Genomic DNA, 16,945 nt, shown 5'->3' on the forward strand with positions numbered 1-16,945 from the left:
ACCGCTAATATTTCGCTTGTCTATATAAATGATCTTACAACCGTTCGTGCGCTTCATTCGTTCGTGTTTCATTTTCGGATCGCTGTTTCTCCCGACGCTATCATCCGGTGATTTTCCATCGCTCGGTAATGTGAACGATACGATCCACGCTGCCTGCTTTTCGCGAAGACCAGGAAAATATTCACTTTGATCATCTTCATGCGGACTCGCAACAAGCTGGTCCGCCATGAAAGGCGTGTTTTTATGCGCGTCGTTTATTAATTTATTAATTTGGAAATCAAAGGAAATCAATTATTGATTTGAATGTACCTACTTTGGTTATTTTAAATGGTAGAAAATATGCAATCTAAATCTTCCAGACCTCTCATGTTTGTTCAACAACATTTACTTCAATTTAATTTAACTCAACAACAACAAAAAAACAACTTTTTGTTTTTAAAGTTTGATGCTATACTTTTACATCTCACTAATAATAAGTGTCAAAATCAATACATTTTGCGATTCGTATACATGCCATCGATTTTATGTTGCATTTGTACCTAAACATTACCAGAAAAGTGTTGCGCTAATTGGCTAATTACCCAAGAGCAGTCGCGCTCCAGAGGTGTGGCTTTGTTCTATAATCACCTTAATAACTGTGAAATATCACCTAAGGAAGGGGTTTCTGAGAAATGTCCTACAATCTTCAAGTTGAAGTGAGTTAAAAAAATAAAACAAAAAAGTCTATTTCTGATTTTATTTATCAACATCCATTCCATCGCACTTTTCCAACACTTCGATCATATCGGCCAACCGTTCCCGATTCATCTCGAAACGCACCGTTTTCAGCTTCTGATCCTTGTCTCGACAATTCAACATTACGGTAGCGATCTGCTCCCTCGTCGAAGCCAAACTGCTGTTCCCCATGATCCACTTTACGTCCCAATCAAACGATTCCATCAGCAGATTGTCCTTGGAATTGATTTTGTTAACGAGAAACTGGCAAATCTCCGGCTTCCGTAGTTCCACCGAGTGTACCAGAGCGGTTTGCATCGACGAGCTCAGATTGGAAAAGTGAGACTTCAGTTCGGATTCGTTGATCTCCCCGAGGCAGTACTGCCGGATGAGATTGTCCAGCAACCGAAGCGTAACGGTGAGATCTTCCGACGATGCGTTGACTATCTTCAGAGCGGATGCCAGTTTGGATCGGGTGAGGGCAGATTTTGGTAATTCCAATAAGTGGTCAATAAGCAGGTGGACAATCTAAGAGACATCAGTAATGTATTTTAGATTATATAAGGTACACCGGGCAAGTGGAAACGAATGGGACAAAAAGAAACAACATAATATCATAGTTTAATGTTATTATTATTATTAGCTTAATTCACGAGACTCTCAGCCCGCGGCTGGTTCGTCTCCGAAATGTTGAATGGAAGAACAATTAACTACCAAACAATAAGTTTAGAAACCAACGAACTTCCAGCGATGAAAAACTAGCGAACATTTATTGACATTCAATTCAATACTTTGCATTTCATCTTATCCCGATTAACCTTAAATTGAAACAAGAAGTCAATGCTAATTATCATGAGCTTATAAAACATTTACTCAAGTTTCAAGACAAATAAATAAATAAACAGAGAAATATAATTATTTTGGAACATACTTATTTAACAAAAATAGATTGAAGGGAGCAAACATAGAAAAATCAAGAAACAAATCAATCAGTGCAATAAACAGTGCACTATACCCAAAAATGGTTTTAGGCGTAGGAGACAATAAATTATAAAGCACGAAAGGTATCGCACACTGTTGGGACATCAGCAAATAATGTGCTCTATTCCTAATTTACCTGAACGACATCATCCTCTTTGGCGACATTTATTAGTAAATCGTGCATTTCAATGCTCTGTGACTTTGAATCGAAGTAAAAATATGTTTGACTTTGTTTGCATCTAACACTGATAACAAGTTTGTTGACTAATACTGTATTCCCGATGAATAACCCCATGATTTATTTTCAACAAATTTTGTTCGGTTTCGCATGACAGCTGCTTGCATACAAGTAGAACATTTATCGGAAGGAGATTTTTATACAATATGTTGAACAACATTTAGCACCGGATTGAGGATGTTAAAATGACAGTTAGATCGGGAAATGTTATATTAGTGTTGTCGTTCGTTATATCGTAAAGAAAATGGGTGGGCGAGATATGTATCAAAATAGATGATGGCAGCGTGCGTCTACATATCAAAAAATATTGGGGCCAATCCTTCAAGGCAAATAACGAAGCGCTGGGTAAGCTTGACAGTGAAGACTGTAGTAGAGTTATGTTATTAATAAGTACTAAGCTGCTAACAAGTAGGCCTGGACATTCACTGACAGCGACTAATCATGTTACAAAGGACATTCCGAAATAAACGTTCAAAAGAGTAAGAAGTGTTTTACTAAAACATCAGAAGTGGGATAAACCAAAAAAATTCCCGTACGAAACCATTCACGATCGGAATTTGAACAACTGGAGAATTTCGGAAGCGGTCTTCCTTCTCAAGATGTCAATATACAATCCGAAGGAAGGAATGCGATTTTGGAAAGGAATAACTGTGAATCGTCTAGGAGTGGAAGCAATGAAAGATTTGGGAGTGCTGAGCAATTTTCGGAAATAGCAGTCAAAAATCGAAATACTACCGCGATAAACAATTTTATCAAGATGCATGAATGGAGTTCGTTCTTGCCGTTATTTTCGGGATCATCGGAAGAAAATGTAAACTTTTTTTATCTATGGTCGAGCAAATCAAGCAAACATTTGAAGCTGTAACGTTGGAATTGAATGAAACAGAACTTGTGGAATACGTTATTAAAGGACTTTAAAGTTTATATAAAGTTCGTTTAAGTTTGATGTTTAACTTCAAGTACAAAATAAGTTCAATTCGAACTTGTTCTGTATTTTCAAGTTGTTGATTAGTTCATGAGTTACTCTTTTGAAAATCAAGTTCATTTAATATCCGCAGTGATCTCTTAATCAGCGAGAAAGTTTCACTGAAACTAGATTTATACCAAAAGTAAACTACGGAGTTCACTGCTTAAGTACAATCCGAACTATTGGTTAATTGGGTTACCTTTCAGTTCTGTTTGCTCACCAAATGGTCGGGGTTCTGCCAAACCGCACCAAGTGCCATTTTTTCTCAAATTGAGTTTTTTACACCAGATGACTCACATAATCATAACCTTTCTACCATAAAAGTATCGAGTAATTTGAACAGCCCATTGTAATATTAGATCACAAATTTTCTTTGGAAGGACACGTAAAACTGTAATTTAGTTCAGCCAGAGCGAACCATAAACCAACGCACGTCATCAGAGAGAATTCATTTTTCAGATATAAAGCTAGATTTTTCCAATGTTTTTCAATTCAATTAAATTTTCTTACAATTTATCCATTCCAAGCTACTCATAGAATCAGAGGCCAGTAAAAATGGGCAGCAATTGACTAATTGAAATTTAATACACCAAACTTTTTTTGGTGGCGTTGATTTATTTTCTTTGAAATTTTATCCAGCCAAACCGCACTAAGTACTGTTTATCTGAAATTCACATTTTGACATGAAGTGAAGACATTGACATGCAATAAATAGTTACATTTGCTTGTTATATAGTGTCGTAATCAAACAACACAGAAGCCGTAATGAAATATCGAATCAATTTGATCTGATACTGTGTAAACAACTGAGGTGGACTTGCTGCGCTTTAGTTATTCTGAAAATTGCAATATCGCCATCAAACTCCGTCAGACAGAGTGCACATAGCTTGTTTCAAGTTTATCACCATTCATTCAAGAAGTGGAGATGACCTAGTGATAGTTCACTAGATTACCACTCAGGAGGCACGTGTTCGAATCCCGTTGAAACTTTTTTCTGTTGTTCTATCCGATGGAATGGAAATCAAACAACTTTTAGATTATGTGGGTATTTTTATATTGTAGTAAAACATGTGCAGCTGAAATGATGGTGAACACTTCAAGCATTGAACTGTGAACTTGATCAGCAAAAGTGCATCATATGGGAGCAACTCGGTGCGCTTTGGCAGAGCAAATTCATCGTTTTCTTCGATCATTAAAATCTATGTATGAACACGTGAGAGCCTTGATTCAATACAAACGAATCCTTCCCAATCATAGTACATAAATACTTGTGACATGGATTCCAACATGCATGGTGATGATAAATATCAGTTGTCTCCAATTTAACTAGTGTTGTTGAAAACTATGAAACACATCCAACCATACCGAACCAAGAACCATATTTTTCAATTTTTGTTCAGCCAGAGTGAACTGAGTGCTTCATATTTTTTTTATAAAATCCAACTACATCGATAATTTATTATGATTAACTTGTATATTCAATTTCGGTTTACTTATAGGACACTGTTTATCGCATGTGAGCGATTAAAAAATAAAATTAATCGTCCGCGATAAACTTGTACACGATAAAACTTTAAAGTAAAATATCTCGGAATAAAGTTTTTGGCACTTGGTGCGGTTTAGCAGAACCCCGACCAAATAATATGAGATAATGGATATCAGATTCTAGTTCACTGATCAATTATGGTGTCAATGAGGACATTGACGAGTCAGGATGACCGAAATGTAGTAGAGTTATGTTATTAATAAGTACTAAGCTGCTAACAAGTAGGCCTGGGCATTCACTGACAGCGACTAATCATGTTACAAAGGACATTCTGAAATAAACGTTCAAAAGAGTAAGAAGTGTTTTACTAAAAAGACATCTTGGCTATGCAAACTCAAATGCGTTTCCGAGTAGAGCGAGTTTGGCGGATAATGGTGAATGAGCTCTCGCCAAGCGGTGTCATGAACACGTGCGCAAATTTGCTGGTTGAAAATACGGCCGTTCAGGGGTCTATTTTGTAATTCGAGCGAATTCACGTGACTCGTCTGTAGTCATTGTCGATCAAAATAAGCATGCATATTTCAGATGTCACCCGTCGACTTCCATAGTAATCCAGTCACATAAAGTGACAACTGTCGATAAACTCGAGTGACAGAGCCGAGTCGAGCAAAATTTTTGGTCGACAGTGACTCCAGTCGAGTCGTTTTTGATCGACTCGACTTATAAAATAGGGCCCTTAATTTTGCTGGGAACAGCTGATCTTTGTTTATATTTTCCACCAGCATTTATTTACTTATTTGTACAGCATGAAGAATAACCATGAGTTGCAGTTCAATGAATACAAAATTTGGAATTGGTCCCGGTAGTAAAATCGCTGAGCTAATATTCTGCCTGTCATGTAAGAAAACGAATAAAGCAAAAGATCTTAAGGGGTCTATTTTGTAAATCGAGCGGTTCCATGTGACTCATCTGTAGTCATTGTCGATCAAAGCAAGCATGCATATTTCAGATGTCACCCGTCGACTCCCATAGTAATCTAGTCACATAAAGTGACAACTGTCGATAAACTCGAGTGACAGAGCCGAGTCGAGCGAAATTTTTGGTCGACAGTGACTCCAGTCGAGTCGTTTTTGATCGACTCGACTTATAAAATAGGGCCCTAAAATAATCAAGGAGGCTACGGTAAATGCACCGGTTTTGGCCAGCCTAAGAGAAAATGTCAAAAAAAAAACGTATTTATACTACATATATGTCAAATGCAAGCTTGCAATCCATATTATGTGTGTAAATATCAAAACTGAGCTATAACCATTGTTTTTCGCTTTGAAAATCCCGTTGGTCAATATAGGCCAACGGAACCAGTTTCGGCCATAGATTTAACTTTGGTTCCTAAATTGGCCAATCACATTGATTTCTCATGAGAGAGGCCAAATTAGGAGTGCCTTGGCCAAATGAGGGTTACGGGTGTTAAAATTATAAGGAAAATTAATTATTTTTCTTATGTTTTGAATCTATTTGGACGAGTAAATGAATGTAGCTCCATCATGTGGCTACAACTGGCGTATGGCCAAAACCGGTGCTTCTACCGTACTAAAGTGGCCAGCCACTTTTCAACATCTTTGACATTTCAACGCTCCTTTGACATTTCAACGCTCATCTCTGGTAATCAATCATATATAAATGCAGCGATAAACAACAACGTACTCACGAAGCCTCTTCAGGATCTAGGTTAGGATTAGAGTTACTGTGCACGTGCTGTAGCCTTAGGTACAGGAGCCTCATTGCTTGCAAGCGCACGGGAGCGCTGTACATTGTGAGACCTTTTTGAGATGTGTCTCACTGCGGTCTCATGTGCTCCGTCACATGTGCTGTTTAAAATTTAGCTCAATAATTGAAGTGATTACAAAAGTTTTCAACGAGGATCGAAATTGTAACTCTTGGATCGCGAGTCTTCGACCATATTATGTAAGCCATCTAGACACCTGCCTAACGAGGCGAAAATAGCTGTAGAGGCTATTCGTTACTAAGCAGTTGTTTCACAACTTGGATACCGATGGCGAGCCGTAGCGCCGAACAGCGCATGAGACGAGTCTCCCCGAGAGCACATAACCTAGCGCGCGCTTTTAGAATTTTCGTGAGCCTCCTTCTAGCGCAGCACACTAGGATTCCGATGAGCTGAGAGACGATTTGGTTGGAGGCTCGTCAGTACATTTCTGTGCTCCTGAGAAATATGTAACTCTAGTTAGGATATTCGAAGCTCTACATTTCCAATAACATATCTAACGAAGCATTTAAAAAGTGTGGTGGCGCTTGATTCCCGTCTGATCACATGCATTGAAGAAGAGGTTGTCATATTCGAATACATTTCTTAACATGATTTTATTTAGATATTATCCAAACATCAAATTTATTGCGCTAATCACGAAATGTGAGTTTGGCCAACAGATTATTATTTGAATACTTGTTTTTAATTATGAATCTTGGTTTACGGCTAATCAGCCGAGCGGAAGTTTAACAACTACCGAAAATCTAAACATTACTTATAGTTTGCAATTGAATTAAATGGACAAATTGATATGAAGTTTTGCAAAAAAGTTACACGTCTTCTCAGTGAGAATCGAACTCACGACTCCCTGATCCCCTACGCCATGAGAGGACTCATGAACGCAGAAGTTAACCTGAATTCGATTTCAGCTCAATAATCACGTGGTCCTTTTTCGCAAAGTGCACCTCTTTCGGAAGAATTAGAGATCAGGGAGTCGTGAGTTCGATTCTCACTGGGAAGACGTGTAACTTTTTCACAAAACTTCACATTAATTTGTCCATTTAATCCAATTGCAAACTATACGTAATGTTTAGCTTTTCGGTAGTTGTTATTATTTGAAATTATACCTACATAACTAACTAACCTTACTTTCCATAGGGTACACACTAGACTGATGCAAATTTTGAAATTTTTGCTCCCCTATGCTTAAAAGGTGTCAATTATGATAAAAATCATTCTCTCAAAATTTGAAGTGATTTGGATGAAATTCGGTTGTGCACACGCCATTTGAAGTTTATATGAAAATTACTATGGAAAAGCCAAACCTTTTGTGTTCAGTCCTCAAACTGCTCGTTATAATAATCTATGGAAAAGTGAACAAACTCCTTTTATTTGAAAGCTTCATAGCTACAACTTTGCCGAATACCACATTTTGATGGGACATAAGGATAATTTGTTATTATTGATAACAAAGTCTAAACCATTCTGAGATGACCATTCACTTACTTTCAGAGCAACACTGCTTTTGTGCTGTAGAACATAGTAGCCTGGATTACTTTGATCCATTCTACCCACCAGAAGCACCACTGTTGCCTGCCGGGCATTTGGTACAGCAAGCAAAATGCATACCCAGTTTATGATTATCAATAGCCATTGTTGTGAAAAACTCAATTTCTCACAACTCACCCTTGAGATTTTTCATGCGTGAATTGTCAATCATGCAACTCAGCAGTAAAAAAATCATGGATGAGTTGGCTCACCTTTTTAACTCATTGTCTCGTATTACCACAATTTACTCACACACGGCAATAATTTCTTGTTAGTCTGGTAAATTTATGTTAATCCTTTCTAAATTAAACAACAACATTCGGGTTTCACGAGTTTTTGCCGAGTTTTGCGACTGAATCATTTTTTACGGTTTGAGTTGATTGAGTTGATTTTGCATCAAAATCTCAAGCATGAGATTTGCGAATCAGATCTCTAATGAGTTTGCTCTCACGGGAGAGCGTATTGATTGAGATTTTGAGTGTGAGTCTATCAACACTGTCAATAGCAATTTATCCTGAAGTCAATCAAAATGTGGCCTTCGGCAAAGTTGTAGCTGAAAGGATTTCACATGAGAGGATTGTGTTCACTTTTCCATAAAACATTATGACGAAGATATAGAGGGCTGAACACAAAAGGATGAAGTTTTCCATAGTAATCTCCATATAAACTTCAAATGGCCTGTGCACAGTCAAATTTCTTCCTATTCATTTTAAACTTTGGGAGGATGCAATTTACCATAATACAAGTCGTTTAATCATAGGGGAGCCAGAATTTCAAAATTTGCATCACTCTAGTACACACACTTAGTGAAGGTATCTCCAGTAGTGCAGGTATAGGTATATTCCGTCTTTATTAACACGATCGGCATTTTTCAGTTGACAAAAAGAGAACCGTGACATAATCGGAATAGTTTTCTTAGACAAAATATTTTACAAATTTGAAAAAAAAAACATTGCAGTCTTGTCGGGATAATACACATTTCCATCATATAAATGCATAATATTGATGTTAAGGAGCTGTGAGAAACATTTGGATTGTTCATTTTTATAGGTTCATAATGAAAGTTGATTGCAGACCGCTATCAATCAATATGATTTTGTAATAAATCATTGTTAGTTTTAGTTTAGTATTTCAATAAATTTTATAAAGGATATTAAAATTATAATCGCTTAAGCGTCCTTTACATCATAAGGTGCGTCATATTTGTAAAAATAACTACAAGGAAGTGGGTCAAGCTGAATTGCACCCCAACTGAGAAAGAGCCTTCTTCTAAGCTAAATGTTCTTATAAACACTTCCGCAGTTATCAACTGAGAGCTTTTTTGCCAATCTACATTTTATATATTTTTGGCCACATCCGATTAGCGATTAAATGTGGAGCTAGGGAGCCTGATCCTATTATTGACACTTTTGATTTACTTCGGCAGTTGGGTTTTTTCAATGCTACAAATCTCATATTTGGTCACAATATGCGTCGTATTGAAATGCTTCTTTTTGTCAAGTTCCAGACGATTCGGCCGAGAAAAATCCCCCAAACCAAAGTGAATCATGGTAGTGCCCAAGTAGCTCTGCACCCTATGTTGCGAAAGCTATGCAAACTGAAATGAATATTAACGGTTTCCTATGCTTTGAATTGCCAATATCTTATCAGTAAAATGATTGTGGTGATCTTAATTCTAAAATTATTACTGCCAACTTTGACAGGGATGCACTAATCGCCAATCTAGAACAGCGCCATCATCGACCTTTAGCTTTACATTATATCACGAATAGACCAGCAATAAACTATCCTAAAGTTCTAGTTTTCTGTTGAGTGAAACAAATATTAAATACTAGTGATCCCTTCAAACATCATTTTGCCATCAAGTAGGCTGCTGTAAAATGGTATGCAATCTACCATACAGAACGACAGATTAGTTTTCAGTTGTTTTTCCAATTATTCCAGAGAATTTTCTAAATCGTTTCCTTCACTCAAGCACGTCGGAACACTTGACCAATGCAACAGTGAAATAATCATGTAAGTCTATTAGCCCGTTCTTAACATACAAACACCATTCCATTTTTATTTTTATATAGAAGTTCATCAAAAACATAAAATTGTACAAACTTTAGAACAAGCATCACTAAATTTGAACTTTTTGATAAGAAGCTCTTTTGTAAAGTTGTATGAATAAGCGTATGCTGTTCGTATAAGACTCTTAATTAACCTTTCAGTCTCCATGTGGGGAAGTGGTTTATGTCTGCTCAAAGATCAAGATATGTTTGAGATATCTTAAGGTGAAGATGAATCGAAGCCAAAGTTCAAATTTTCAAGAGCACGGATCTGGAGAACCAAACATCCGTTTAAGCTGAAAACCTAATCGATTGGTCACTAGCTGGAGGTGACCAATCGATTAGGTTTTCAGCTCAAACAGATGTTTGGTTCTCCAGATCCGTGCGCTTGAAAATTTGAACTTTTGCTTCGATTTATCTTCACCTTAAGTGCCATACAAATTATTTTTTATTTTCATTCGAAAAATAAAACCATAGGGGGGAAGGGGGTCAAAACAGCCAAAATTGTCCTACTTTATTAATGGAAAGCCCCTACACTCCCGTGCATAAGTTTGGGTTCACTCCCTCAAAAACATACAAAAGTGTTCTATCCGTATCTCTGTGATTACGCGTCCAATTTAAACTCTTTAAGCCGCATTCGAAAGGCAAAGAGTTATTCTTACTTCGTATGTATTTTTCCAAAAACATTCTTTGAACTTTGTATACTAAATTTGTACTTAAAGTTGTGACATTTTTCAAAAAACAGAAAAAAAATGTAAAAAAAAAATTAGAAAATTGAATTGGACGGTATTCTTGCGAAAGAACATTCCTGTGAGTTTTGTTTGTTTTGTTAGATATCCCTTCCAACTATGGGTAGCACCTTTTTAAGCTAAGATCCTGATTGCTATTTAAAAATAATACCTTCATAGTGCACATATTTATTAAAATGTTGTATGATTACATTCAGCACCTAGTAACAAGCGACCCCAAACGTTCATTCACAAATTTCACGCAAAACGATCATTACCTTTATGCGAACTCTGCATCTCTTTGCCCATTAAACAATGAAGGAAGGCTGGGTGTCCTTATTTCTTTCACAGTGAGCAGATGAGTGTGGAGTGGAATCCTTAAAGCATCTCTGATCAATTTGTTGGCTGACTAACTGGCCCATCTAACGCATTAGAAAAGTCTGAGGTTTCAATTGGTAGACTTCCCATTGGCTGGCAGCCTAGCCAGCTATTATTTGTATATACAGAGTTCATACAGTTCCTTCAAGAAATCTCTAAGATATATTCCACAAGCTTTTCTTCCAGAAATAACTCTCAAACTTCTCCAGGCATCTCGCAAGTACAGTAGGGGGAGATCCTCCAGTACCGGACAAAGTCGAAAAATTGAGAAATCATGGTCCAATCGAGATGGTGTATTAGTAGAAAAGAAAGCTATTATGAAGACTAATGTTTGCGTAGAACATCACATCCTTGAAAAATGCATGCCTTTTTACAAAAGTTAGATTTTTTTTTTTAATTGACGTATTGCCTTAATTTTGAGCCTATTGAGAAATTATTTTGAATATGAAAAATACGCAAGCATTTTCGAATATAATCATAATTTGTTAGTATGAAAGTATTTGTACCATAATTGAACTAAATATGGACAAATTACAATTCTGGTAAAGCACCTCCTGTCCCCCAGTTTCGGACAGCTTGATTTTTGATATGATTACAAAGATAATTATTGCACCAATGTCTCAAAATATATTCGTTTTCCATGGATTCTGTCGATCATAGTATCAAACATGCAATAAAATTAAGAAAATTGAACATTCAGAACAAACATCGTAAAATGTGCTATTTTTCATCATATATGAAAGAGGTTTTTGATGAACATCTTGCACACTAAGAAAAACTCAAATTGTTCTTGTAAATGTTGCAAATGCATTGATTTGGCAATGATATATTATTCCTATGGTAAACACATTCAATAATGTTCAAATTTACAGAATTCGAGGCATTTCCAGATCGTGTCCGGTATTGGGTGCCACCTTTCAAGATCGATCAATTTGGTACGAAAATACATCATCAAAATGCAATGTCAAAATTTTTATTTATATTTTCAATTTTATTTTTGTACACTATAAAAATGGTTATATTTATCAGAGTGCTTCGGAAGGCCCAAGCAAGACGGTTCGTTTTCGGGGCACCGAGAAGTTTTGCTGTTCGCGCTGTGTGAGTGCGAAAAATATTCGTGTTCAATCAAGGATGGATTACCAACTGGTGAGCTCGTTTCATGCTTATGATAACACATTTTTTCATGAAAACGTTAGTTTTATGTAATATCCAATCAAACTTTGTATGGTTCGTCACTATAAGTGTCGGCATGATGCTTGTTTTATACAATTCTAATATACATATAAATTTTTTGATATTACTTAAGATACTTTTTTGAATTGTTCGACATTATGAATGTTGACGTATTTTTTAAAACTTCTACCAAAGACTTTTCTTCTTGAGACAAAAATGCACAGCAATACACTTATGTAATTTTCAAACAAACTATGTATGGTTCGTCACTACAAGTGTCGGCATTATTCCTGTTTCATATAATTTATAATATAGTGGCTTAAGTGTCCGGTACTGGGAGATCTCCCCCTAACCCTCCCAATGTCTAGAAATTTCTGAATTTTTGAGAGTTTTCAATACATTGTATAATACTGTGAATCCTTTTGAATTTCTTCAGGAATTGCACTCAAAATTCCTTTAAGCATTGATTCTGGAATACTGTCATTTCTATGTTTTTTTTTCATTTTCAGAAATCAATTTGGGAATCTTTCCATAATCCGTCTACCTTTTTTCTTGAGATATCCTCAAAATATTTCTTTGGACATCATTCTTGATTATATTTTTAATCAATTCTCACAAAGACATCACAGAAATCACGAATCCCTTCCTAAGGTAAAGCTTTGAGATGCTACTAGTGAAATTTTTGATCTCATCCTGTAGAAATCCTTCGAACTTAAGTATAAATCTCTGAACGAGTTCTTGAAGGAACTATCATAGACATCCCTGAACACATTTTGTTAGGAATTTTTAATCATATGCAGTATATTTAGGATTTGAATAATACTATGTCGCATGAATGAAGCCAAGATGAATGGTGAAGATAAATTGAAGCCAAATCTCAAATTTTGAAGAGCACAAATCTGGACAACCAAACTTCCGTTGAAGCTGAAAACACACAAAAATTTGGATTTATTCTACGACTGCCGTGAGGTGACAATTGTCGGTCTCGTATAGCGAGGTGACAATTCTCGACTCGAATGAAGTGACTCGCCGTGCAAATCAAATGGAGAATCACTTCACTCGTGTCGAGAATTGTCAACTCGCTATACGAGACCGACAATTGTCACCTCACGCCAGTCGTAAAATAAACCCAATTGTTTTTTTTTTTTTTTTCAATTTCCAAAATGTTTAGAATATAAACTAAATACTTATTTTGAAGAAATTTTAATGCTCAATAGCATCAGAGTTGAATTTTCAACTTGATGTTAATGTTGAACACCTACGATACATGGTAGGTGTCTAGTCATATACGTTTCAATAAGGTTTGATTGCTTCCTATCCAATAATCAATTGGAGTTTTCAAACTTAGCATGGCCTGTGGAACAAGATTGGCCCGTCCTTCAACAGTCGAGAGTTGCTCTGGCCACGTCCTAGCAACAACTGGAATTTGTGATTAGTTGAATACGTACTTAAGAGGGACATACACTCCCGTGCATAAGTTTGGGTTCACCCCCTAAAAAACATGCAAAAGTGTTCTGTCCATATCTCTGTGATTACACGTCCAATTCAAACTCTTTAAGCCACATTCGAAAGGCAAAGAGTTATTCTTACTTCGTATGTATTTTTCCAAAAACATTCTTTGAACTTTGTATACTAAATTTGTACTTAAAGTTGTGACATTTTTCGAAAAACACACTGAAAAAACATTACTAATTTCTTCAGCATTGGATCGACCAAAATTTTAAAACAAGGTGTCTTTAGAATGGTAATCTTATATTCTTTGAAGAGCACTCATGAAATTTTTGCGGAAAAATCGGAAAAGTATTCAAAATAAATGAAACAGTCAGTCAAGTCATCGTGCAAAAGTTTGGGTTCACCCCTCAGTATGGTGTATCGTGCAAAAGTTTGGGTTCACCTGAACTTACATAAATCTGTGAAATCTCAAACCAATCATGTACGCGCCATTATTTGCACTCAAAAAAGCTTTAAACTATTAAAATCGGTTGAAAAATGGCAGAGATATTGACAAAAATGATGTGCGTGTGGCTCAGGTGAACCCAAACTTTTGCACGATTTGCATCATACTGAGGGGTGAACCCAAACTTTTGCACGATGACTTGACTGACTGTTTCATTGATTTAGAATACTTTGCAGATTTTTCCGCCAAAATTTCGTGGGGTCTCTTCAAAGAATATAAGAATACGATTCTAATGACACTTTGATTTAAAATTTTGGTCGACCCAATACAGAGGAAATTAGATATGATTTTTCAGTGTGTTTTTTGAAAAATGTCACAACTTTAAGTACAAATTTAGTATACAAAGTTCAAAGAATGTTTTTGGAAAAATACATACGAAGTAAGAATAACTCTTTGCCTTTCGAATGTGGCTTAAAGAGTTTGAATTGGACGTGTAATCACAGAGATATGGACAGAACACTTTTGCATGTTTTTTAGGGGGTGAACCCAAACTTATGCACGGGAGTGTATGTCCCTCTTAAGTACGTATTCAACTAATCACAAATTCCAGTTGTTGCTAGGACGTGGCCAGAGCAACTCTCGACTGTTGAAGGACGGGCCAATCTTGTTCCACAGGCCATGCTAAGTTTGAAAACTCCAATTGATTATTGGATAGGAAGCAATCAAACCTTATTGAAACGTATATGACTAGACACCTACCATGTATCGTAGGTGTTCAACATTAACATCAAGTTGAAAATTCAACTCTGATGCTATTGAGCATTAAAATTTCTTCAAAATAAGTATTTAGTTTATATTCTAAACATTTTGGAAATTGAAAAAAAAAAAAACAATTGGGTTTATTTTACGACTGGCGTGAGGTGACAATTGTCGGTCTCGTATAGCGAGTTGACAATTCTCGACACGAGTGAAGTGATTCTCCATTTGATTTGCACGGCGAGTCACTTCATTCGAGTCGAGAATTGTCACCTCGCTATACGAGACCGACAATTGTCACCTCACGGCAGTCGTAGAATAAATCCAAATTTTTGTGTGTTTTCAGCTTCAACGGAAGTTTGGTTGTCCAGATTTGTGCTCTTCAAAATTTGAGATTTGGCTTCGATTTATCTTCACCATTCATCTTGGCTTCATTCATGCGACATAGTATTATTCAAATCCTAAATATACTGCATATGATTAAAAATTCCTAACAAAATGTGTTCAGGGATGTCTATGATAGTTCCTTCAAGAACTCGTTCAGAGATTTATACTTAAGTTCGAAGGATTTCTACAGGATGAGATCAAAAATTTCACTAGTAGCATCTCAAAGCTTTACCTTAGGAAGGGATTCGTGATTTCTGTGATGTCTTTGTGAGAATTGATTAAAAATATAATCAAGAATGATGTCCAAAGAAATATTTTGAGGATATCTCAAGAAAAAAGGTAGACGGATTATGGAAAGATTCCCAAATTGATTTCTGAAAATGAAAAAAAATCATAGAAATGACAGTATTCCAGAATCAATGCTTAAAGGAATTTTGAGTGCAATTCCTGAAGAAATTCAAAAGGATTCACAGTATTATACAATGTATTGAAAACTCTCAAAAATTCAGAAATTTCTAGACATTGGGAGGGTTAGGGGGAGATCTCCCAGTACCGGACACTTAAGCCACTATATTATAAATTATATGAAACAGGAATAATGCCGACACTTGTAGTGACGAACCATACATAGTTTGTTTGAAAATTACATAAGTGTATTGCTGTGCATTTTTGTCTCAAGAAGAAAAGTCTTTGGTAGAAGTTTTAAAAAATACGTCAACATTCATAATGTCGAACAATTCAAAAAAGTATCTTAAGTAATATCAAAAAATTTATATGTATATTAGAATTGTATAAAACAAGCATCATGCCGACACTTATAGTGACGAACCATACAAAGTTTGATTGGATATTACATAAAACTAACGTTTTCATGAAAAAATGTGTTATCATAAGCATGAAACGAGCTCACCAGTTGGTAATCCATCCTTGATTGAACACGAATATTTTTCGCACTCACACAGCGCGAACAGCAAAACTTCTCGGTGCCCCGAAAACGAACCGTCTTGCTTGGGCCTTCCGAAGCACTCTGATAAATATAACCATTTTTATAGTGTACAAAAATAAAATTGAAAATATAAATAAAAATTTTGACATTGCATTTTGATGATGTATTTTCGTACCAAATTGATCGATCTTGAAAGGTGGCACCCAATACCGGACACGATCTGGAAATGCCTCGAATTCTGTAAATTTGAACATTATTGAATGTGTTTACCATAGGAATAATATATCATTGCCAAATCAATGCATTTGCAACATTTACAAGAACAATTTGAGTTTTTCTTAGTGTGCAAGATGTTCATCAAAAACCTCTTTCATATATGATGAAAAATAGCACATTTTACGATGTTTGTTCTGAATGTTCAATTTTCTTAATTTTATTGCATGTTTGATACTATGATCGACAGAATCCATGGAAAACGAATATATTTTGAGACATTGGTGCAATAATTATCTTTGTAATCATATCAAAAATCAAGCTGTCCGAAACTGGGGGACAGGAGGTGCTTTACCAGAATTGTAATTTGTCCATATTTAGTTCAATTATGGTACAAATACTTTCATACTAACAAATTATGATTATATTCGAAAATGCTTGCGTATTTTTCATATTCAAAATAATTTCTCAATAGGCTCAAAATTAAGGCAATACGTCAATTAAAAAAAAAATCTAACTTTTGTAAAAAGGCATGCATTTTTCAAGGATGTGATGTTCTACGCAAACATTAGTCTTCATAATAGCTTTCTTTTCTACTAATACACCATCTCGATTGGACCATGATTTCTCAATTTTTCGACTTTGTCCGGTACTGGAGGATCTCCCCCTACTGTACTTGCGAGATGCCTGGAGAAGTTTGAGAGTTATTTCTGGAAG

At 35.9% G+C, this 16,945-nt stretch overlaps 1 protein-coding gene across 1 annotated transcript; it reads right to left on the reverse strand.

Moving 5' to 3' along the window:
* Nucleotides 1-722: 722 nt before the first annotated feature.
* LOC5578951 lies at nt 723-1,977 on the reverse strand. The gene is made up of 2 exons (XM_001664080.2): nt 1,832-1,977; nt 723-1,242 (listed from the first exon to the last, which is right to left on the reverse strand). The coding sequence occupies exons 1-2, from the start codon at nt 1,877-1,879 to the stop codon at nt 736-738; spliced, it is 555 nt and encodes a 184-aa protein (XP_001664130.1). The 5' UTR covers nt 1,880-1,977; the 3' UTR covers nt 723-735.
* Nucleotides 1,978-16,945: the final 14,968 nt, after the last annotated feature.

Source organism: Aedes aegypti, chromosome 2 (assembly GCF_002204515.2).
Source record: "Aedes aegypti strain LVP_AGWG chromosome 2, AaegL5.0 Primary Assembly, whole genome shotgun sequence".
Lineage (NCBI taxonomy): Eukaryota > Metazoa > Arthropoda > Insecta > Diptera > Culicidae > Aedes > Aedes aegypti.